Source organism: Microplitis mediator, chromosome 4 (assembly GCF_029852145.1).
Source record: "Microplitis mediator isolate UGA2020A chromosome 4, iyMicMedi2.1, whole genome shotgun sequence".
Lineage (NCBI taxonomy): Eukaryota > Metazoa > Arthropoda > Insecta > Hymenoptera > Braconidae > Microplitis > Microplitis mediator.
Genome location: NC_079972.1, coordinates 14,575,780 through 14,598,965, shown reverse-complemented (window position 1 = coordinate 14,598,965; position 23,186 = coordinate 14,575,780). Strand labels below are relative to the sequence as shown.

The following is a 23,186-nucleotide window of genomic DNA, read 5'->3' as shown; positions in this document are numbered from 1 at the left end:
ATATTTTAAAACTTTGGCTGTAAGAATACCCAGTGAAATGAAAAATAAAAAAATTACAGCAAGAGTTACTTATATATACTTCTATAATATTTATAAACTAGACTAGATATTCGCTGGAACTTTTTTATTTCATTTACATATTATGCTAGTTATTAAAATAATATTCTAGTTAATTTACTGACTTCTTTTTTAATAAAATAAAAACATCAAGGATCGAATAGCGTTCAAATTTTTTTTGACTTCCCGCTGTGAAAATTGAAAATTAAAAAGAAAGGGAAGATACTGGGTGCAGTTTCTTTTTTGAAAATCGAGTTTTCTTCAGATTTCGACGTTTTGAGATCCTAGGAAAATATTATGACTATTTTCGGATTAATAGCAACGGAAAATTTTTGGGATTGGCCTACAGGTCAACTGTTTTTCAAATTTTTTTCTGATACCCATACGAAAAAAATTTATAACCAGATATATATTTTTTCGTACGGGTAAATGTTTTCTATAAAAATATCAAGATTTTTTTTATTTTTTCGCCGTCTCTTTTTCCCAGCGCTTTGAATTTAAAAAATTTATAATTTCAACGGTAAAAAAATATTTTTTAAATATTTTATGGGAAGTAAATTTTTAATGAAACTTTTCAGTTTTATTTAAAATGTAAAAGTCAAAATTTAATAATTATCACTACATAAATAAACTCATTATAAATTATTTAACATCCAGCGGAAGTCTAGCTATTTTAGTTTACGAGCCAAGTCTAGCGGAAGTTGGCCATCAATCAATTGATTAAAATATAAATACTTAATTTTGAAATTTAATTTAATTATTTTTTAATATTTGAATCTAATTAATTTGAGGCTCAAAATTAATTCAATTGCTAATCCACTGAAGTTAAAATTTTTTTTTTAAATTCTTTGCATCTGAAAATTCTTACAAATATAAAATATATATATGATGAATAAATAAATAAATGCTAATGAATGAAAACTTTATTAGAATTTTTTACGACAGACTTTAGTATGATAATATGCAGATAAATAAAATTTGAATTAAGATAAATCTTTAACAATGTCATTGAGAAAATAGGTCACATGAATTACCTCAGAGCAACGCAATCCCACGTAGTAAACTCGAGGAACCCGGTGGTGAAACAATAATTATTATAAGCGAAGCAACGGCTAAGATAAGCAGCTTGAAAATTAACTCTGAAAACTGATTAAAATCTGACACTAGAGTATACGCAAAATTCCATAAGAGCTCTTGAGGAATTTCTGTTTGTTCAGTTCGTGGTGCGGAGATTAAATTTAATACTGTAAGGTTCTCTAAGAAATCAACGTTAAATATTTCAATTTCATCGGTATCTATGTATCTGTACATTTATATGTATGGGAATTCGTTACCTAGAGATTGTTTGATCGATAGATTTATGGACGAGTCGTTTCCGGAGCTTGCGGTGCCCATTGATCAGTAAAAAATATTTAAAATCCAATTTATATTTTTTTTTATTTTTAAAAACTTGATGCCTTGTACTTGATAATTATCGAATATCTCTAGTGGATTTTTTATTTCATTTCAAGTTTCAATAAATTTTTTTTACCCAAGTGAAGCGCGAAATTTTTTTTCAAGTTTTATTAAATCCCTGGGATGAGAAAAATCAATTTATTATATTCTGCTTTTAAAATATATGAAGATTTTAATTATTTACTACAAGTATACTTTGATAATTAATAACTTTAGCTCTGGAATGCATTTTAAGAGGATATATCAGTATATATGAGATGAAATAGTGTCGAAGGATATCAAAAACTCATATTTATTATTTCAATTAATACTCCTACTCAGTTCACTGCTAAATATTTAAATAAAGAAACATGGGAATAAACTCTAGAGAGTTATTAAGTATCTCTAGTGGGTTTTGTTATTAAGTTTCAATAGCTTTAGTAAATTTTTACGACCAAGTGATGCTCGAAATTATTTTTCGAGTCTCATTAAATTCCTGGGATGAAAAAAATTTATTTCGCATACGGAGGCCAGGGCAAAATAGGCCCCGTAAGAAAAAAAGTCAATAGTGTGACTTTTTTTTTCAAGTTTCATTAAATTTTTGAGATAAGAAAAATTAATGTCATATACGGAGGGCAGGGCAAAATGGGCCCTCTAGAAAAAAATGTCAATAGTGTGACTTTTTATTTCGTTCTCTTTCTGTGTCCCCAAATATTTATTCGGTATCAATATATGATGAAAATAAGCTGACCTGAAAAAATTTACTTCGCATATGGAGGCCAGGGCAAAATGGGCCTCCTAAGAAAAAAAAGTCAATAGTGTGACTTTTTTTTTCAAGTTTCATTAAATTTTTGAGGTAAGAAAAATTACTGTCGTATACAGACAGGGTAAAATGGGCCCTCTAGAAAAAAATGTCAATAGTTTGAATTTTTATTTCAAGTTTTCTTTCTTTGTCTCCAAATATTCGGTATCAATGTATGATAAAAATAAGCTGACCTGAAAAATTTCGTATTAAAAAAAAATAAATTTTCCGATCCCTGATCTATTCTTTAACTCAATTTTATTTTAAATGTTTTTATTAAAAATTCTTTATAAGAAATTTTGAATGGCCCAAATTGCCCTATGACGTCTTTGTTGGCTTTTGAAAAATTCGATTTTGCCCCTTGTAATTTTATTTTATAAAAAATTTGCATAAATAACTTGAGCTATAAAATTAATGTTGAGAGCATAAATTTCCATAAGGGGAAAATTGAACATAAAGAGAAATAGCGTCAAAGGATATTGAAAAATGAAATATTAATTATTAAAATTATCAGTTGACTAATAAGTATTTAAATAATAAATATCACTCACTGAAAATGACTTCTAGCAGTCTCATGAATTAAATAAATTTTATAAAGCAATTGCTTTGAGTACACAGAGCTGAGATCTGTGATATAATAATGAGCTTTGCTCTCTTCTTCAGTAAGCAGAATACAATTCCAAGGAGCCCATTCTTGATTTACGTGGAACCTGACAAGCCTCAAGCGATAAATGTCATCGACCTCGCTTACTATCGACCGTCCGTGCCAAATATTTTTAACTAAATGATACATTTCTGGCTCTTGAATCACATACAGGAGGCTAGAAAAACACTTTTTACCAAACTCATCCGCGCGTATGTCATTTAATAGACAGCTATAAGGATCGTAGTCTATTTTTTTGACATTCTGATGATAGAGCCACGTGCAGCTGATGCATTTAGATAATTTTTTAACTCCAGCATCAGCGTTAAATTTTTTACGTCCCATTAATTTCATACAACTGCGACACAACAACTTGTCTTTGTCGGTCCGCTCACTCAGTTCTTCCTCCGGTTCACTTTTCGAGCAGCAGTCGTGAGAATTCCGCGCAAAATATAAAAAACCGACTGAAATTATTTGAATTAATTTGTTAATTAAGGGGGATAGCCACTGTGAGGATCGAAAAAATAGGTGATTTTCGGGAATTTTTTTGACTGGAATAATAAAGGAATTTGGGGATCGGGTTTTTTTTGTTGCATAAAGTATACATTGAAGATAATTCTCCTAAATTTTCATTAAAAAATATCATGTTGTTACAAAGTTATAAGCATTTTTGTGAAGCAACAAAAAAATTTCCCCCACCACGGTGTCATCTCTAACTCAAAAACGGATTATCAGAAACAAAAAAACCAAACGGCGTTGTAATCTGTATGCATGTGGTTATCGTTGCACATAGGGGATTTTCAAAATTTGAATTTGAAAAAAAATGGCGACATATTAAAAATTTTTTCGTTATTTTTTCTCATTTTTTTGGATTCAAACAGCCCTAAAAAATCTTAAAAATCAAAATTTTCAAAATCCCCTATGTGTAGCTATAGCTACTGAATAGACGAATACGGCAAAAAAAAAAGTTGCGAATCGGTTCATATTTATGCAAATTACAGATGCCACCAGTTCAAAAAAAGTAGTTTCGAGAAAAATGCGTTTAAAGTTTTTAGTCGATGCAGCGGTCAGTTGACGCGCTGTCACAAAAAATGACTTGAAAAATATTCGGAATTTTCATATGAAACTTTAGATACATATTTTTGAACATATACACTTTGATTTAATAAAAAAAAAAAAAAAATTTTTTTTTTTTAATTTCACAGTTATCCCCCTAATAGTAAGCTCGTAAATAAAAAAAAAAATTTTAAGTACTTGATATTCTTTTATCCAAATTTACTAACGAAGATCCAAGTCCACGAGACAGTAATAAAATTTTTTGTTCAATCAAATCCGCAAGATCTAACGCAGGATAACAATTGTGGAGACTGAGAGCATACTTGAGATGAATAAACATTTCGATTCGTTTCTCAATGCTACAATAGCTCTCGTTGACTAGTAGGTCATAGAGATTCTTCAGCTCACGAGCTCTCTGTACTCTCAACGTGACCATTTCAATGAGTTTGCCTTTGTATCCAGTCCACCTGACTGGTTCACTATGAAATGTCAAGAACTCGGTGAGCTGTTTACTTGTACGCTCGTCTCTAATAGAACGCCGATGCTTGTCCACGTCTTTCAACATTTCTCTTATTTTTTCCAGCATCCGAAGATTCTCTGCTGTCATTCCGCCTCGGAAAAAGTTGCGGCGAATCCGCTGCTGGTTCCACTGTCGCCATGTTTCGATTAGCGCTAAAATCTTATCAAAGTCTGCGCGTTTTTGGGGATACACCTGACGAATTACCCCGAGTCTGTTGCGCTCCTCGTGTAATTTTATTTTCTCTTCCTCGTGTTTCGTACAGTCGTCTCTGAGCTTCCGATAAGCCATCGCACAAAATTTTATATTTTTTAAGAGCTTCCATGATCGGTAGCATCGTTGAATAATTATCGCTTTTTTATTTTTACGAATTTCTTCTTCTTCAGCGGTTTCATAAATTCCGCATGTTATATATCTGTCTTTCTCACTTGATATATAACAATCTTTCCTAATAAATAATTTAAAAAAACTTAATACAATTAGCGGAAAGAAAATTTATTAAAAATAATTTTTTATCCTCAGCAAATTATTTTATTTTAAAAAGCTGTAACTTTGATTAAAATGTTTTTTTACTAAACTTTGACGTATATTTATTTTGTCTCAACTTAGTTGTTTGCAATAAAATTTAAAAATATATATTTATGATTTCTCACAGCGGAAGGAAGAAATATAAACAACTTATGAATATATTTATTTGTATATATTTGGCGATAAAAATTCTTTCTGTCATAAAGTAATAAAGATAAGTGCCCTGCGGTATTCGGCTTTGAACTTATAGGGCAGAGGTACCGTTTTCGGGCACTTTAGGGCCAATTTTGGACAGTTGGAAAATTGAAATAAAGTAATTTGTAAAATGCGCAGACATAATTAATTAAAAAATGCGTACAGAGATACATTTATCACACAATCCGAATGGAAATTTTATTTTATACTTTTTCATTAATTGAAATAAAGTCATAAACGTCCAAAAATGAAGCAGTCACCACAAATGGCACTTTCTTGAAGATTTTTAAATTTAAACACGTGATATAGGGGAGGGAGGGGCAAAAAGGGGTACTTAAGGAAATACCAAGTTTTCGAGGACTCAAATACGCTAAATCTTTTTTTTTTTAATGATATTCGAAGTAAATAGAAGAAATTTTCAGTTACCGTTGAAAAAAAAAATTTTTCATTTCTGCGGGCAAAGTGGGGTACCCCCTAAAAAAGGTAAAAAAAAAAATTTCTGGATTTTAAACGAATTTGATTAAGTTGAACTTTTTTTGTAAGTAATTTACATGAAGAAAAATTATATTTACATGATTATTGGATACAAAAGAAGAAAAAAATTTTTAATAGTTTTTATCATAAAACAAACGTCATTAATATTTTTCATCTGACAATTGATTTTTGAAAAAGTTTATCAAAAAAAATTCAAAGTAACGCTTAATTATATTTACAGAAGTGATTTTGGAATGTTTAAAAACCATTTAAAATATAAAATTTTTTTTTATCAAATTTTGGGGGTACCCCGTTTTGCCTACCCTCCCCCTTCCCCTATATCGAAAGTTTAGCACTTTACATCGACCGATCTCGGCAGTCACTCATCGCTAATGCATCCTTTGATGATACCGTTACAACCCTTACGCTTGTAATTTGATAGTATTGTAAAGACATTCATTAACCCGCAGAAAGTACGGCCGTGTAGCTTTGACAACAATTTTGTACCATAATAAAAATAGTATAATACATACCTAGGGAGGAAAGTATGACGTATTTGCCACCTTGACCTTCGGCTCGAGTTGCCAATTATACACACGGGTTAGAATGTCTTACTTTCCTCCCTTGATTTGTAATATACTATTTTTTTTTTTTCGTTTTTGAAACTCATTTCGCGAATGGAAAAGTTGCAGCTCAAATCCGATGAAACGTCAGAAAAATAAAAAATTGAGCAGTAAGATAAGAAGTCAAGTAAGCTCTGCATTTTTTTTTATGAGATATAATTTTAAAACTTGAAACTAAATGAATAAATAATAAGAAGTCTGCTTTGATTTTGGAACCCAGTGGCCTTTTTGTGTAGTAAAGGGGGGAGGGGGTTCGAAGTCAGGACGTAAGTTAAAAAGATTCTACTGCATAATAAAGAAAATGGAAATCATAATTAAAATATTAATGAGGATGTTGTAATTATCCCAGTTTACTTATCAAACAATATCTAGTAATAAATTAAACCTCCACATCTGCGTAGCTTTGTTAATACCAGTTTGAAATGCATCATCTTTGGTATTAATACACTGGACCTCTCTGCTGCAGAAATTCTCAACATTGTTCGCGGCTAATGGCCCTGTTTGTGATGCTGCATTGTGATATATCACACCTGTGGCTCGATGTTTCCATCCACCGAGATACGGCTTCTTTATTCTTTCGTCATCTACTCCAGCTAATGAAACCATTGTTCTTAATTATTATCTCCAATACTAAATAATAACAATATTAACAAAAAAAATCAGTTAACAAAATAAAGAAATTAAATTTGAACTAATGAAGTTATCAGGTTTATTATTTATAATCCTAAAAGAAATTGACAGCAGTCTTTTTTTTTCTTTGATACAATTTTTCATATCTATTATTTGAATTCATTTATTTATTTTTTAACTTCATTAATTCACAAAAATTCACTTATTATCGAGCTTAGGCGAACTTGGAGTAAATTGAGGGGTCTCGTCACGTCTGATTATGTATCCACGCGATAGTACGCACCTCAAAACATATTAGAAACCACCACTTTTTATTCCCTGAGCTCGAAAAAAATTTTTTTTTCAATTACTAACAGCATAAATTCACGAGAATTCGCTGATTTTCGAGTTTAGGCGAACTTGGAATAAATTGAGGGGCCTCGTCACGTCTGATTATGTATTCACGAGATAGTACGTACCCTAAAATATATTAGAAACCACCACTTTTTATTCCCTGAGCTCGAAAAAAATTTTTTTTTCAATTACTAACAGCATAAATTCACGAGAATTCGCTGATTTTCGAGTTTAGGCGAACTTGGAATAAATTGAGGGGCCTCGTCACGTCTGATTATGTATTTACGAGATAGTACGTACCCTAAAACATATTAGAAACCATCACTTTTTATTCCCTGAGCTCGAAAACAGCGGGAAGTTTCTGGGCTGGCCCACAGAGTCAACCCATGTCCAGTTTTTTTTTTTGGCGAAATTGTAGCTGCAGTTAATGCTCAAACTTTTTTTTAATTAATTGATAAAATTTAAATACGATGACAGTTCAAAGTCATTGCATATTTTTAAAAAGTGTGTGGGAAGGGGGGGGGGGATTATTGTCTGAGACTGCCCTTAAATAAATAAACAATTTAAACAATTTGACAAAAAATAATTGTACAACAAATTACATTTACATTTTAAATATTTATAGAGAATTTTATTGTTATTTGTAATTGCTGTTGTTATTTATATTTAATAATTAATTAACTTTTTTTGTTTTGTTTCATTTAATCAACAATTATTAATACCGCAGTGTCGCGCTTAATAAATTTTGATTTGATACATAAGCGCGTGATTTCCGATTACTTTAGTACTTTTTTTAGACAATATTGCTGTAGCCTTGCTGATAAAACAACTAAAACATATTAACATTTACAATTAATCGTAATTAAAAAGCTAGATAAAATAATTTAGTAATTAAATTATTTTATATTTTTATTTTTCTACATTTTCAATGCATTAAAAATAAATACTAAATTTAATAATCGAAAGAAAAAAAATTAGTTACAGATGAAGGACGATGAGATATCTATTTATTTATATATATATATATAAATTTATTAATAATTACTTCACACGAGTTTTATTATTGGAAAATGTTGATGACACGTGAAATCAAATATTGGCGGTTCTTTGGAGTCTTTTTTGTGACCATCAGCTAGCAGCTTTACGACAATGAAATTTGTCTTGGTTACTTTTAATAAATCATTTATCTAAATAAACAATTATTATTATTATTATTATTAATTATGATAATAGTAATAAATATTAATGATATTTAAAAATTATTGTTAATTACCTCATTAGCAGAACTTGAATTTCTATCCTGGCATAACGACAGCGCATAGTCGAGCATGTTTTTAGCTCGATGAAAATGTCTACATGCTGCTGTATAATGCAATTCACTGGTAATGTCTTCCTACAAACAAAAATATCAACATTTATTTATTTTTTTTTTTAAACTCTTCAACATGAAGCCATTTTTACTTTACGCACTAGTAATTTTTATTAATTATTCCTATTAATAATTTTCCGTTAAAATTTTTTTTTAAACTTCCCGCTATAAAAATTTAAATTAAAAAAAAAGGCAGTAATGGGTTTCAGTCTAATTTTTAAAAATTTAGTTTTTATTAGATCTCGACATTTTGAGGTATTAGCAAAATCTGATACTGAATTCAACGTTTTTGCGAACTACAAATATATAAAAAATAATATTTTATATACAAAATAAAAATATATAAACTTACATTATTTTTATGCGGATGCGTGCTAGTGATATCTAGAAACTTTTCATAATTAGCCGCCGGAGGTAAAAGTAACGACGAAAAAGGGGATAATAATCTATGTTTATATCTAACACGTTCAGAGTCAAACTCTTTTTCAGGCAGAGGTATTTTGCCATCCATACGTAACCCAACTAAAGCTTTGAAGTAACCGCCGCATATGTTCTGCAGTACTTGATACATGAGCATCTCCAAACTGTAAGGACGTGGTGTTACTTTTTTTTTTTTATTCTTAGCACTTTTTTTACCGCCCCGTCCTTTGTGCATCTCACTGTGAATGTCCTGTTCCATGAGAAAGGAATCGGCCCGCGTTAGCGCCGAGACCAGCCACCCATAAAGGAAATGATTCAGGTACCAAAAGATGTAGTGATACTCGTGGACTGAGTACAGCTCGAGTTCAAACCCACTGAGAAGATACATCACCATCACACGGACTGTGTGATAGAGTAGCCAAGTGCCGAAGCAAGCGAGATGAGACCTCGACGTGTCGTTCTTCAGCGACAGCGTGTTCAGATGACGGTCGACTCGCTCAGCCTCGTCATGGAGAGTCGCAAAGTCTTCTAGCATATGGGCCAACTTGTCTCTCTGTCGTGCTCTGTTGTGACCACTCAGCTGGAGCAAACTATTGAACAGCGTCGTGCAGTGATAGAAAAAAGTCTCGACGCACTCGCGCGCCTGGTGGTTCTGCAGCAGCGTGCTCTTGGGCAGCAACGCGGGCGGAGCAGTGAAATTTTTAGCCGCGTCTTTTAAAATATCTGTAAAATTGTGCGCACCAAATACTCGGTTACCGCCAGGTAAATAAATAATCTGCAGCATTGATCTCGATAAAATACACGGATTCTGTCGGGAAAATTCCAAGAAGAAATCGAGCGCACTGTGGAAACCCGTGCAACTCGTTACTTTAGTCACTGTCTTCAATCTATTTATCAACTCTTCCATGTATTCTAGCGCTTCAGTCCGTGGTTTTATTTTAGTGTACCGCGGAAAAGTTGGGGGCAGCAGCCGCTGGTTCACCATCGGGTCGAACCCCATTATCGTCGGGTGATTTGACGCCTCGTCAGCCTTCTCGCCTCTGCTGACAGTTCTGATCATCACTTGAATCATGTCTGTGCAGTTGGACAGCAGTCTTTGAATGTCTCCCAAGTTCTGGGCCACGTTGTCCTTTTTACCCATCAGCGACAGCGCTAAGAAAAAGGTCTTGGTGAATCTTATCCTGGCATACAGCGCCAGCCCATCGTTATATTCTTTCTCGGTTTCTTCATTTACGGGCTTTATTCTGCTCTTGCGATGCAACTCATCCTCAACTTCCTTCAGCATCGATAATGTTTTGCTCTCAGTAACTTCCAAGTGTAATTTATAGCCATAAGTAATACTCTGAAAGTCTTCTTCCTCAAAAACCATCGCGCGATTTATTGAATTTTTAATAACTTCGATAATTTGGTAGACTGCGTAGCAGAATGTCTTCAGCGGCTTGTCGACAATGTATGCAGGCTGATGAAGATATAAGTTTGTAAATACAGTTTGTGCTAAATTATGACCTTCAAGCCAGGACACAATACACGCGTACGTTGAATCAATGATACCTATCACTTCTGATGGTGTTAAATTATCGAGTCTTATTGCTCCTGATTCAACAGCTTGTTCGAATGTATAAAACTGATTGTTACCACGATTACAAAGCATCCCTGCATCCATTTTAGGATCCATTATTTCAATTGCTGACATCGCTTCAAATAATCCGAATAATTCATCATGAAGCAGCTCGCCCAGTTCTAAACCTATTGATTAAATTTAAATTATTTTATTTATTGTATATTTTAAATAGTAAATCCAAGATCACGGGTATTTTTATTTATTTATTGCGACTCTATCAAGCAAATAAATTTGAAAGATTTCTTAAAATTTTATGATACTGAACTTAGCCGACTGATAACTTTTGGATTTTTTTAAAACGATAAATTATGAAAAAAAAAATATTTAAAAAAATTGTACTTGTAGTTTTTTAAATTTTCTACACGTGCATTTTTTTAGTTTTCTCTTTTTTTGTAATTTATTTTTTAAAAAACAGATCCGAAAATTTTTAACTGTCTGTTAATTATGACACTGAAATAAGCGACGTCTAAATGACAATAAAGTTAGCGGACATTTAAAAATTTTTAGATTCTTTTTAACAAAAAAATAAATGTTAAAAAAAATATTTTGAAAAATTGCACATATAGTTTATGAAATTTCCGACATGTGCATTTTTTCAGAAATATTTTTTTTCCATTATTAATCTGTTAAAAAAAAAAATTTTTTAATTTCAAATGTCTGCTAACTATCATACGTCTAATACTTTTTGAATGTTTTTAAAAACGGTAAATTTGAAAATAAAAATATTTTAAAAAATTGCACCTGTAGTTTTTTAAATTTTCTACATGTGCATATTTTTATTTTATTTTTTTTTTTTTATTGAATTGCCAAAATAAAAATTCAAAAATTTTTAGCTGCTCAGTTCAGGATCTTCGTTAATTTCAGGATCGTAAATAAAAGACTTAGCAGCCAATCAGGGACCAGTGTCCAATGACTTTATGTACCTGGATGTCTACATTTCATATTTCTGTTAAAAACCCATGCAGTGACTAGATACTGGACCCTTTGCCTACTCGTCTAGTAAAAATACCCGCCAGCTTAATTTGAATATTCAAGTAATTGGACATCATGACATTGAAAAAAAAACGTAACAACAATAGAGTCACTTACTTTTAATGGCATCAAAGAATTCAGAAGTAATGTCTACCCAATTATAAGTAACAGGCTCGTATCTGAAACGTAAAAAATATAAATTAAGTAAAGTTATGAATTAAAAATGAAATATTTGAATTATTGTGCAGGGCGCAAAAGGTAGCAGTGGATCCACTGGAATAGAGGTTGGATTATTTATAATTTACGATGGATGAGTGATGAATAATAAATAAAATGTATTACTTACAGATGTTCTTTATCGTCTGGTAGATCAACTGAAATTTGTTCATCGACTGCAGTTGCCATTGTTACGACTAGATTTATTATTTATAATTAATAATAATAATAACAATAATAATAATAATAAATTTAGATTATTAACCGAAATAAAAAATAACAAAAAAATCAGCAGATCTATTCACTGCAAACTATCATCCTGTAGTTGTCTTTTGTGTCTGGATATGGGTCTGGGTTTTGTCTCTTCAATGCTCAATTAAATAAAAACTTAATAAAAAGAATAGAGAGCTGATAAAAACAGAGATGAAGAATAAAAGGTGATATTTATGTTTCACTAACCGGCCATTTTGTCGCTGCTGCTGATAAATTTTATTTGAATTTTTAAAGGTTTCGTTCTTACCCGCCTCCACGTGCGGGACTACTTTTTTATAACCTATTGATGTAAATAAAAATATAAAAACAATTTTTTAACAGTAAGTTATTAGTGTAATTCATTGTTTATTTTATTTTAATCATTTTTTTTTAAATTATACATTTTTTTTGACACTAGTTTGCCGGTGAGTTTGAATGCAGCTGACAGCTGTCAGTTTAAAAAATTTTGAAACAAGTGAATAAAATGTAAATCGAATGAAAATTTAAAAAATGCATTTTCTGCCCTCCGGCCGGAAAGTGGCAACTTTCGGGCCGCTGCCCTAAACGAAGTTGCAACTTTCCGGCTTCGTCGAGCAGAAAAATAGTATACGCACCTTGGCCAGTAAAAAAGAAAGCCTCAGACCACATGTTTGTCAGCCTCGGCTTCGCCTCGGCCAACAATTACATGTGCTCTGAGACTTTTCTTATTTTACTGGCCTAGGTATGTAATATACTATTGTAGAATTTCAAAATCAGCATGTGCATTTTTTATTTTTTTTTATTTTTTCATTTTCAATTCGTTTATTTGTAATTTTAAAATGATCTCTTCTGCTGCATTACACTCACAGTCAGCTGACGTCTACTAATTTTTATATTCTTTAAAAAACGTCAAATTATAAAAAAAAAAAAATATTCAAAAAATTGCACCTGTAGTTTTTTTAATTTCCTACATGTGTATTTTTTTATTTTATTTTTTTTTTTTTAATTTACTTGAGAAAAAAAATCCGAAAATTTCTAATTGTCTGTCAACTTCAGGATCATTTTTTTTTTTTAGTTTAAATATTTTTGTAAACTACATGAAGCAGACATGAGGAACTTGACAATCAGCGGCCATACTATCGGAGATTTCCGAGATACTTTAATAAACCTCCAAATACGTCAGCTGGAAGAGGCTGATCAAGAGAGAAAACAAGGAAAAGTTCCGATAAGTAAATCATCTGGAACCTGGGTACCTGGTGATGTTTCATACTGCGTTGATCCACGCAATGACACTCTATTTATTATCGATGGAAGTCATTTCTACATAATCAGTAACACCTTAGAATCAATGACGTCACTGAGTACGAAAGGTATCAATGATGATCCCGAAGCTAAACCATTTGGAATGGAGTACTGGAGTGACAATGAAACAATTTACTGCGCTTACAGCAACGGGAAGTTGTTGAAAATTTCCCTAGATGAACAAATTGAGATCGAAGTCGCCGCTGTCATGGACGAAGGCATTAATTGTATGCAGCTGAGTCCAGACCAAGAGTTACTCGTCCTCGTGACCAATAACCACCACGTTTTTACAACAACCTCTAGTTTGTCGATAATGTCAGAGGTAGATCTGATGGCTGATGATTTCGGAGAGAAACAGTTCGTCACTGCCGGGTGGGGACACAAAGAGACTCAGTTCCACGGCTCCGAAGGCAAAGCTGCTGCTAAAGCCAAAGCTGTGATCGATCCCAAGACTGATAAAGACAGCAAAAGGTCATGGATAACTTGGCGCGGCGACGGTTCTCTGTTCGCAGTGAGTTTTTTTAACGAGAAAATTGGCGCGAGATTATTTAAAATCTTCAATCGTAAAGGTGTCCTTCAGTACACCAGCGAACTGACTCATCGGCTGGAGGAAATGATTGCGTGGAAACCATCAGGAAATTATATCGCAGGAACTCAGAGGCTGGATGACAAATATGTTGTTGCGCTGTTTGAAAAAAACGGGTTGAAGCATCGCGAGTTTACTTTACCATTCAGCCCCGCGGACTTTGATGTCAAAAGTCTGCGGTGGAGTCCGGACTCTGATATTCTTGTGATCGAGTGCAAAAGCGCTGATGACAACCAGCAGTTCCTTCAACTGTGGACGGTAAATAATTACCACTGGTACTTGAAACAAAGTATCCCATTCACCAGAGAAAATCCGTTGCTGTACTACACTTGGAGTACGGCACCACATGCACACAAACGATTGATGGTGCTGACAAAGAATACATTCGTAAATTATTCATTCAGATGGACGATAAATCACAGTCGCGGTACCAGCGCTGGTGATAAAAGTGTCGTTGGTGTTATAGACGGCGACAAAATTTTACTAACAGGGTTCAAAATGGGCATCGTGCCACCACCGAGCTGTCATAAGTCGCTGCAAATTGATTGCGCTATTAATGAATGTATCTTTGCACCAAGTTCTTCTGACTACACTGACAGTTGGGTTAATTCCAACACAGTTTTCTTGTTATTGCAAAATAGTAAACTAGCGCTATGTCTATACAATGAAGTGAGAACTAAACGCATCATTAATATCAATTTAAATTCTACAAATTGTTACTTACTTACTTACTTGCAATTTATTTTACAGAATGAGTCTCCACTAGAGTACCAGCATGTCCAGACGTACGAAATTGGGTGGGACATAGGGGTGGTGGAGCATCTGGAACTACTTGATGATGACCTTTACAATTATTCGCTGCACCATTTCCTGTGGTTCAGAGATGACGTCCTCTTGTGCTCAATGTCAGCTGGAAATAATTTTTATTTATGTGTGGCCATGTTAAGATTTTTCGATGAGGGCTTTGATGAGGGACGGATTGTTATTGTGTGAGTATTTTATATTTTATTAGTTATAATTATAATTCACAACATCAGTAATAAAAATAATTTGAGCTGCTCACACATGAGTGGGACAGCTAATTGACACTGGGATTTATTATAACTGATGTTGATTTGGATCTGGTTAATAACAGAGAGGCATTGACAACAGACCAACACATTCAGCATATCGTGGCATCGCCAGGTGACGTTGACAAGACAGCTTACCTGGTCGTGGATAATCAAGTGCTAAAATACAACGAGGATGAAGAAGAAGACGACATATCTCCAACAGAAATAATTATCCCGGAATCTTGTGATCAGATGGAGGTAGTGGAAATTGAAGGACGTCATGTCATCGTCATGCTTGGCTGTACAAATCGTCTGTACGTTGACGGCTCCGAAGTTGCTAACAACATTACCAGTATTTGTGTGCACTCGGATTTTCTTCTGCTCACGACTTTGCAGCACGCGCTGGTCTGTGTCAACATGAATGCTGATGGATTTCGTAAACTGTCGATGTCTAATTTATCCCTCAAGTCATGGGGAAATGGACAGAACGAACGTAACACTGGAGGTAAATTATTGTTTTTTATTGTGGCTACAAAATTAGCGGGTGATTTAAATTTTAATTATTTAATTTTTGGGTTTCAGGTTTGAGTATGAGGCGATTGGAGCGAACGTCGAGTCTGGTAGCGGCGATTCCCGGAGATTCGCGAGTAATTCTCCAGATGAAACGGGGAAATCTGGAGACTATACAACCACGTGCACTTAATTTACATATTTTGAAGACTCACTTGAGTTGTCTGAATTATTTTATGGCATTTGACATAATGCGCAAGCAACGCATTAATTTGAATCTTATTTACGATCACAATCCCCGATTATTTGTTGCCAACGCGGAAAAATTTATAGACGATATCAAAAATCCGTGCTGGTTAAATTTATTTATTTCCGAGTTGCAAGAAGAAGACGTGACAGAAACACTGTACAGCACTTGTTACACTGAACAAGAGAATGAAAATCGCAAGTCTGAGTTTGACATTCCAGAGGAGGGTAAAGTTGAAAAAATTTGTCAGTTGTTACGTAAAATAATGGAGAGGAAATCGGGAACGCGTAATCTTGTGCAACCTATTTTGACGTGTCTTGTGAAAAATAAACACACGCCAGGACTGGAAGCCGCGCTGAGAAAAATAAAAGAATTTAAAATGAAAGAAGAAACTGCCGAGGGACGTCAGCAGTCTGGAGACGAAGCTCTTAAATATTTACTGTATCTTGTCGACGTCGATGTTCTCTATGACATTGCGCTGGGTATGTACGACCTCGAGCTCGCCAAGTTTGTTGCCTCAAAGTCACTGAAAGATCCCAAGGAATATCTGCCATACTTGAACAATCTTGCGGAGCTCGAGGAAAATTACCGCAAGTTTAAAATCGACAAGGACTTGAGGCGGTACGAGTCTGCGCTGGATCACATTTCGAAGCGACTTGATAAATTTGACGAGTGTCTTGATATGGTCTGTAGTTATGATTTATACGCAAAGGCGATTAAATTGTTCGCAAAAGATCAGAAAGAGTACATAGAAATAGCAAAACATTACGGCGAACATTTGATGAGAAACAAAAGGTACCGCGAGGCGGGAGTGATGTTTCAGCGGTGCGGGAATTTAGATCGTGCACTACAGGTGCATAAAATAGCTGGTAGTTGGCAAGATGCCATAATAGTGTCCACTAAAATGAAGATGAGTCCTGGGGAACTGAATGTTCTGTACGGAGACCTTGTCACCCAGTTGCGGGACGACAAGAGGTATCGTGATGCTGCAGATATATCTCTGACATATCTTGAGCACATTGAGGAAGCAGTCTCACTTTTGTGCGAAGGTAAAGAGTGGAGAGACGCCTTGCGTATCGCGCACACACATAAGAGACTTGATCTAATAGAGACCCACGTAAAACCCGGCTCTCATGAGCACGCGATTGATATTTACTTCAGGATAAATAAAAATAAAGAAGAGTTCATGAAATTTAAACGACGGCTTTTAATTGTTAGAAAAGAAAAAGCTAAGAAACAAGCTCTGGCATTTGAAACTCTCGAAGAGGAGCGAGGAAATGCTGGTAGAGATGTAAGCGATTTGCTGAGTGAGACCACCAGCGTCGCTGGATCCACTGTAAGCGCGAGTTCCAGAAGCTCGAGAAGCTCTGCGAGGAGCTACAGGTCTGGCAAAAACAAACGCAAGCACGAGAGAAAGATCTTGGATATCAAAGAAGGGAGCGCTTATGAAGATCTTGGACTTGTTCGTGCTCTGCACATAATCATCACCAATACTTATGCGCAGCGTGACGAAGTCAATGCGGTAAATCGAGTTCTGCTTCATTTATTCCTCGATGAACTCGCTGAGAAACTACAGAACGCGCTGATGGACATGATAACTCTCATTGAGAAAAGTAAACATGAAATCTGGGTTAAAAATGTCGATCCTGGTAGTGATGACGATCCATTTAAATCTCAGCAGAATTTACTGGAGCCGAAGTTCACTTACCCACCCGATGCCGGATCCAGCCAATGGATACTTGATATATTTCCGCAGTCTATCAAAAATATAACTTTGTAAATTTAATTGTATTAGATTGTGCCAAATAAAATCGATATTTTTTCGATCCCATATGAAAATTACGTTGCATGTAAAATAAAAAAATTGAGTGCCAAGATGGGCCCTCTAACTCAATTACAAAACGTGCGCTCGCTCATAATATTTTTTTTTTATATACCTGAAGATCGAAACGTTTTTCACGCAACGAAAATGAAAATAATTCATGAAATTTGTGTCTAAAGGCGAATTTAGGGGGAGTTGGGGGTGGCGGGTCATTTTCGGGTGACGTGCGAAATATTTCCGAAATCTAGATCCAGTAGATTTTTTACTTTTTATTTCTTTTTTCTTATTTTCGTTCAGCGAAAAACGTTCCGATCTTCAGGTACATTTTTTTTTGGAGAATACTCTGCAAAAAAAAATCTCATAATTTTTTGAGATTAAAAAATCATTAAATTTCATATTTTGATTGCGTAAAAAATGATCTACAAAAACGGTCCGCTTATTTTGCGATTAGATCGATAGTTTTGCTGGAAAAGTAAAAAAAAGAGAAATTTACCACGAATTTGAATTCAAGCTCAAATAACTTTTGAACGGTTACATTTATCAAAAAAATATAAGAGACCTTTTTTGTAGAGCATTCAATTCTCTACAGAAAAATGTTCTGGTCATTTCAATTTATTAATTCGCTAGCAAGTTACAAAATTTCAAAATTTCAAAACTGTTCCCACGTTTTCTAAATGGAAAATCTTATTAGAGCGAGCGCGCGTTTTTTCATTAAATTGATACCCAATTTTTTTTACATACAACGTAATTTTCCTATGGGACCCAAAAAGTAACAATTTTTTTGGCACAGTCTAATATACATACATATATATATTATATATAAAATATTAAAACTAAGAAATGGTTTTTAATAAAACAATAAAAATTTGCCTTATTATTTTATTTACATGTCCTTTTTAATTATTTATTACCTGACAACTAATTTACGTACTAAAAAATTTATATTATTTTTTTTTATTTATTTATTATATATTTAATAGTTAATATATTACATTACATTGCCAGCCATATAAATTTATATCATTCATATTAGTCGATTTTTTTAATTATGAGGCTTACTAGCGGGTAATTAAACATTCAAGTTCTATTTATTTATTTCAAATTTTCGTACGTGAAATCAGTGTAGATTTATAAAAAATATATGTTTATATACAAGTGAAACGTGCAATCATTCATTTTAAATTGGTCTCCATGCTATTGATTTATGCTTAAAGATTTTGAAAATATGTAATTAAATATTAAGTAGAAATTGATTAATATAGAAATATATGAAGTGTATCAAGCAATAGTCTTAAATTACGGAAAATTAATTAAGTCATCTAAAAAAAAAGTAAAGATTAATAATATAAGAATCTTCAGAAATATAATAGTATAGTAATCAATAAGTATGTATATATATAATAATAAGTATAAGCTTATTTTAAAATCCCAGTTCTCAAATTTATTTATTTATTTATTTACTTACTTATTATTTTATTTTATTTCAAATCAGGATAAAAAATATGCTTATAAAAGTTATTATATTTTTAAATATATACTAGTAAATGCACGAGAACCGGTACGTAATTATTATATTTTTTTAATGAGTCAAAAAAATGACTCAGAAAAAAAATAAATATGGCAGTACTTTTTTTTTTTTTAATAATTATTTAATCTTGCAGGTAAAAGAAAATATTTTTTTAAAAATTCGTTGAATAAAAAAAAAAATTGGCAGATCGCGGTGTGCGCATCATTGAAAGATTTAGTCCTAGGTGTAGCATTCAGTTAAAAAAAAAAAAAATTAATAAAACGTTCAGTAACTTAATGACGTGTCATTGACTTAAATTCACTCATAACATTAAATGTCATACTCGAAAAATTAAAATTTATCATTTATAAAATTAATCTAAATATTTTATTATTTACTTCAGGCTATTAGTCATCTGAGAATTAAAAATTTTATAATATTAATAATAATAATTAATGATTAATAATTATTATTTTAATCACTAATTAATAAATTAATTATCAAAGCAATTCATAGATGATTTAATAAAATTTTAAACCTGAGCTTCAGTACTTAGCTCAAAAAATCACAAGTATAATTATATATAAATAAATGAATTGCTAAATAAATTCTCAGATGCTCGATAAAAAGGTCTAGATTAATTATTAATTATTAATATAATAATAGTGATAAGAAAAGATGAGATTTAAAATATAAAAAGTTCTAAAGATTATTTAAATTTTTAGAATTGACCAAATTTAGCATGCTGGGGGACTTGAGCTCTGGACGCATGCTTATTCTCATGTTCTTCGAGTGATTGTACTTCTTTCTCACAGCCTGGTACTTGTCCTTGTCAGCGTTAACGATTATCCCGGCGATTTCACGTACTATCGGGAAAATATCATCTTTTGTGTAGGTGCTGTAGTGCGCAAGAGTTGGTGTCCAAATAACTTTGCCCTCGTCTTCAGAATCATTCCCGATAACGAAGAATGCCAGGTACATTGCGGCTGCGGCAATCAAACTCGGCGGATAGTGACACATGTTGTATGAAATTAAGCACTGCTCCAAAAAATATTTAGCCATTGTATGATGGATTGAAGTTGCGTGTCCAACTTTGCTGTATCTCCGTAAGAAATGAAGCGGCAACGGCCTACCAAATGAGTAGTCCAGCGTTCGTACAATCAACATCTCCATATGAATTATTTCGGTTTTTGTGTAGGCATTGTCCGTGATGTAGACAAAGTCACTTATGTCTGGAGCATACATCTCCTCGTATTTGCACGCAATGTACATTGCAGCTACCCCAACAAGTTGTAATTTCTTTCTAGTTATCGTTCTAACTGACTGTTGGCAAAACCAAAAAAATATTCTTTACTTATATTTAAATTTTCTTTAAAAATACACAGAAAAAAAGTTATCGAGTCAAGGAAATATTTTATAAGTGTGAATGTACCAGACATCAGACAAATTTAAAATTATAAATAAATAGACTAAATAATTAGTAAAATGAAATTTTAAAAAAATGCGCATTTAAAAAAAATTAAAAATTAATAAGTGCATTTTTTAAAAATATTATTTGCTCTATTTATTTATAATTGTAAATTTGTTTGATGTCTGCTACATTCAAACTCGTAATATTTTTGAAGATAAACGACTTCGGGAGCCAGGTCAAGATTCTCTTGACCCAAGAGAATTTGTCATGGTCAAAAGAAATTTCTACTGTAGCCGATAAAATTTAGGTTTTAAAAAAAAAATTTTTGAATAAAAACTATTTATATTCAGTCGAAAATTTCTTCCTGTGTAATTTTGATGCTAAAGTTAACCGACGTCTAATAATTTTTAGATTTTTTTAAAAACAATTATAAAAAATTGCACATGTGGTTTTTTAAATTTTCTACATGCATATTTTTTTTTTTGTCATTAATTTGTCGAAAAAAAAATCCAAAAGATGATAAATAATTAAAATAAATTACCTGTAAGAAACGATCAATAATTGCAACAGTAAGATAAAGAGTCTCTTGAAGTAAACGAAATTGCTGATGTACTTCAACCAACCAATCAATCAAAACACTTCTCATTTTCTCAGTGACTTCCTGGCCGGCCAAATATCCCCGATGGATCGGATACTGCGCCTCCAACTTCCTCAGATAACAATAGATATCATTGCTGTAGATGGTGACTAGAATCGGATTGTTCTTGTCCGCTTCATCGATATCCTCAACCTGAAGTAAATCTGAGGAAAATGCATCGCAATTAGTTGACGATGTCGTTGTACTTTTGTAATCCTCAATTACAATCGGCTGGACTGGTTTGTCAACTTTGATCTCCAGTACCGATGCACTTTCTTTTATTTCTTCGACTTCTTTAACAACGGGCTTTACTATTTGGACCGGGAGCTTCTCCTGGGCTTTGACTACTGGTTTAACAGCAGCAGCCTGACGAGTTGTTACTACGGGTTTCTTTATTCCTGCTTTCTGAGGTACACCAGCTTTTGACGCTATCCCACTTCGTACAGTCACACGATTCCCGATTTCACCCAATGCCGCTCGCCTCGTTTGCGCTGTCACTGTCGTCGTTGACTTAACATTCTTAACATTTTCTTGGTTTACGATATTCTAAATAAATAAAATTTTAAATTAACAACTAAATATTTTATGATACTAAAGTTAGCGGACATCTGACAATTTTTAAAACTTTTTAAATAAAAAATTCAAATGTTTATAAAATAAAAATTAAAAAATCCATGTCTAGAAAATTCAAAATTCAGCACATGGATTTTTTAAAAATTTGAATTTTTTTACATGTAATTTTAAAATTGTCGTATGTCTGCTACATTTACTCGTAATATTTTAGTTCCTGAAGTTAGATGACAATTAATAATTTTCAAATTTTTTTTTTTAACGAAAAATTACAAAAAAAAAAAAGTAAGAAAATGCACATGTAGAAAATAAAAAAAACTAAAAGTGCAATTTTTTAAAATAATTTATCGTTTGTAAAAAAAATCAAAAATTATTAGACGTCTAACTTCAGTATCACAATATTCCAAAATAATTTATCAGTATTAATAAATAAATTTTAAGTAATGACTCATTGAAGTTATTAGGATTAAGTAGGTATAAATATACCAAAATAATATAATTCTGTGAAAGAAAAAAAAATATATACAGGGGTAAGAGTGAGATAAGCATTCATTAGCTAAAGAAAAGTTCCCGCTAAATTTTCTTAACCTGAGTCCTAAGATATATATAAATACCATTGACTTATTGTTAGAGGACACGACATATATCTTAGGCGGGACGCCCCATTACAATAGCTACGAAAATTCCTTCATTTTGTTTAAATACAAAATATATATCAATGCGTGTAATTTTCTTCAACTGCTAAAAATTTACAAAATATTCTTGAATGTTTGTTAATAAATAAATGTAATAAATTCGCCATGAGATTTTAAAAAACGGGCATTTAAAGTACAAGTGACGGTTGCATCCCCAATGGCCTGAGATGATTATCCAGCAACGGTTTTTTTCATTCATTCACTCACACACGTTTAAATATATGTATTATTTTTTTTATATATAAGTACTCACCGTAATTGCAGTGCGATTTCTCAATGCCATTGTCAAATCCTTGTTTGCACTTAATTATTTATTAATAAAAAATATATTTATTTAAATAATGTTGTTTTAAATGAAATAAAATAAATTTAACTGGAGTATTTTTCTCACCGATGCCAATGCAAAAGCAAACGTACCCAGCTCTCCCAGTAACGACTCTGCCGATTTGAATTTGTTTGCCTGGGAATGGCTGACTGAACAACTGAGTGGGGAAAACGGAAATTATAATGCCCTCTATACCTTATTCCGGTTTACCTGCGCACAATCCTCTTGTTAACTTCCTCTGTCAGTAAATTATTATTGTTTTATTTTTAAAAAGTTTATTATTCAAATTTTATAATTATAAAACATTTGAAAACAACATTTTTATTTATAAACAACTGTCATATTTTATTTAGTTTTTTTACAGTTTGAATTTAGCGCCAAAATCCCGGCAACTTAATGGC

The 23,186-nt window shown here is 32.6% G+C and overlaps 4 protein-coding genes across 6 annotated transcripts; 1 reads left to right on the top strand and 3 right to left on the bottom strand.

Annotated features, from left to right (window-relative positions):
- Positions 1-13: 13 nt before the first annotated feature.
- LOC130666867 (IQ and ubiquitin-like domain-containing protein) lies at positions 14-6,950 on the bottom strand. Its single transcript, XM_057468188.1, has 6 exons — positions 6,715-6,950; positions 4,191-4,957; positions 2,845-3,400; positions 1,392-1,630; positions 1,092-1,313; positions 14-341 (listed from the first exon to the last, which is right to left on the bottom strand). Exons 1-4 carry the CDS (start codon positions 6,933-6,935, stop codon positions 1,585-1,587), a joined length of 1,590 nt encoding a protein of 529 aa, XP_057324171.1. The 5' UTR covers positions 6,936-6,950; the 3' UTR covers positions 14-341; positions 1,092-1,313; positions 1,392-1,584.
- Positions 6,951-7,895: 945 nt separating this feature from the next.
- LOC130666860 (N-alpha-acetyltransferase 35, NatC auxiliary subunit) lies at positions 7,896-12,289 on the bottom strand. Of its 2 annotated transcripts, none has more exons than XR_008989760.1 (6): positions 12,021-12,289; positions 11,792-11,853; positions 9,014-10,827; positions 8,566-8,685; positions 8,275-8,479; positions 7,896-8,121 (listed from the first exon to the last, which is right to left on the bottom strand). XR_008989760.1 is itself a non-coding variant. In XM_057468173.1 (6 exons), the coding sequence occupies exons 1-5, from the start codon at positions 12,077-12,079 to the stop codon at positions 8,339-8,341; spliced, it is 2,196 nt and encodes a 731-aa protein (XP_057324156.1). In that variant the 5' UTR covers positions 12,080-12,289; the 3' UTR covers positions 7,896-8,121; position 8,338. The 2 variants fall into 2 exon arrangements, 1 of the variants encoding a protein (XP_057324156.1); XM_057468173.1 differs by having other exon boundaries at positions 8,338-8,479.
- Positions 12,290-12,377: 88 nt separating this feature from the next.
- LOC130666858 (putative elongator complex protein 1) lies at positions 12,378-17,748 on the top strand. 2 transcript variants are annotated; one of them, XM_057468171.1, is made up of 5 exons: positions 12,378-12,483; positions 13,197-14,678; positions 14,760-14,998; positions 15,145-15,566; positions 15,644-17,748. In XM_057468171.1, the coding sequence occupies exons 2-5, from the start codon at positions 13,230-13,232 to the stop codon at positions 17,596-17,598; spliced, it is 4,065 nt and encodes a 1,354-aa protein (XP_057324154.1). In that variant the 5' UTR covers positions 12,378-12,483; positions 13,197-13,229; the 3' UTR covers positions 17,599-17,748. The 2 variants fall into 2 exon arrangements, with proteins under 2 accessions (XP_057324154.1, XP_057324155.1); XM_057468172.1 differs by lacking the exon at positions 12,378-12,483 and adding an exon at positions 12,775-12,863.
- An 836-nt stretch (positions 17,749-18,584) lies between these two features.
- On the bottom strand, positions 18,585-22,953 carry LOC130666861 (G2/mitotic-specific cyclin-B). The gene is made up of 4 exons (XM_057468174.1): positions 22,852-22,953; positions 22,714-22,762; positions 21,100-21,741; positions 18,585-20,470 (listed from the first exon to the last, which is right to left on the bottom strand). The coding sequence occupies exons 2-4, from the start codon at positions 22,741-22,743 to the stop codon at positions 19,850-19,852; spliced, it is 1,293 nt and encodes a 430-aa protein (XP_057324157.1). The 5' UTR covers positions 22,744-22,762; positions 22,852-22,953; the 3' UTR covers positions 18,585-19,849.
- Between the last annotated feature and the right edge of the window lie 233 nt (positions 22,954-23,186).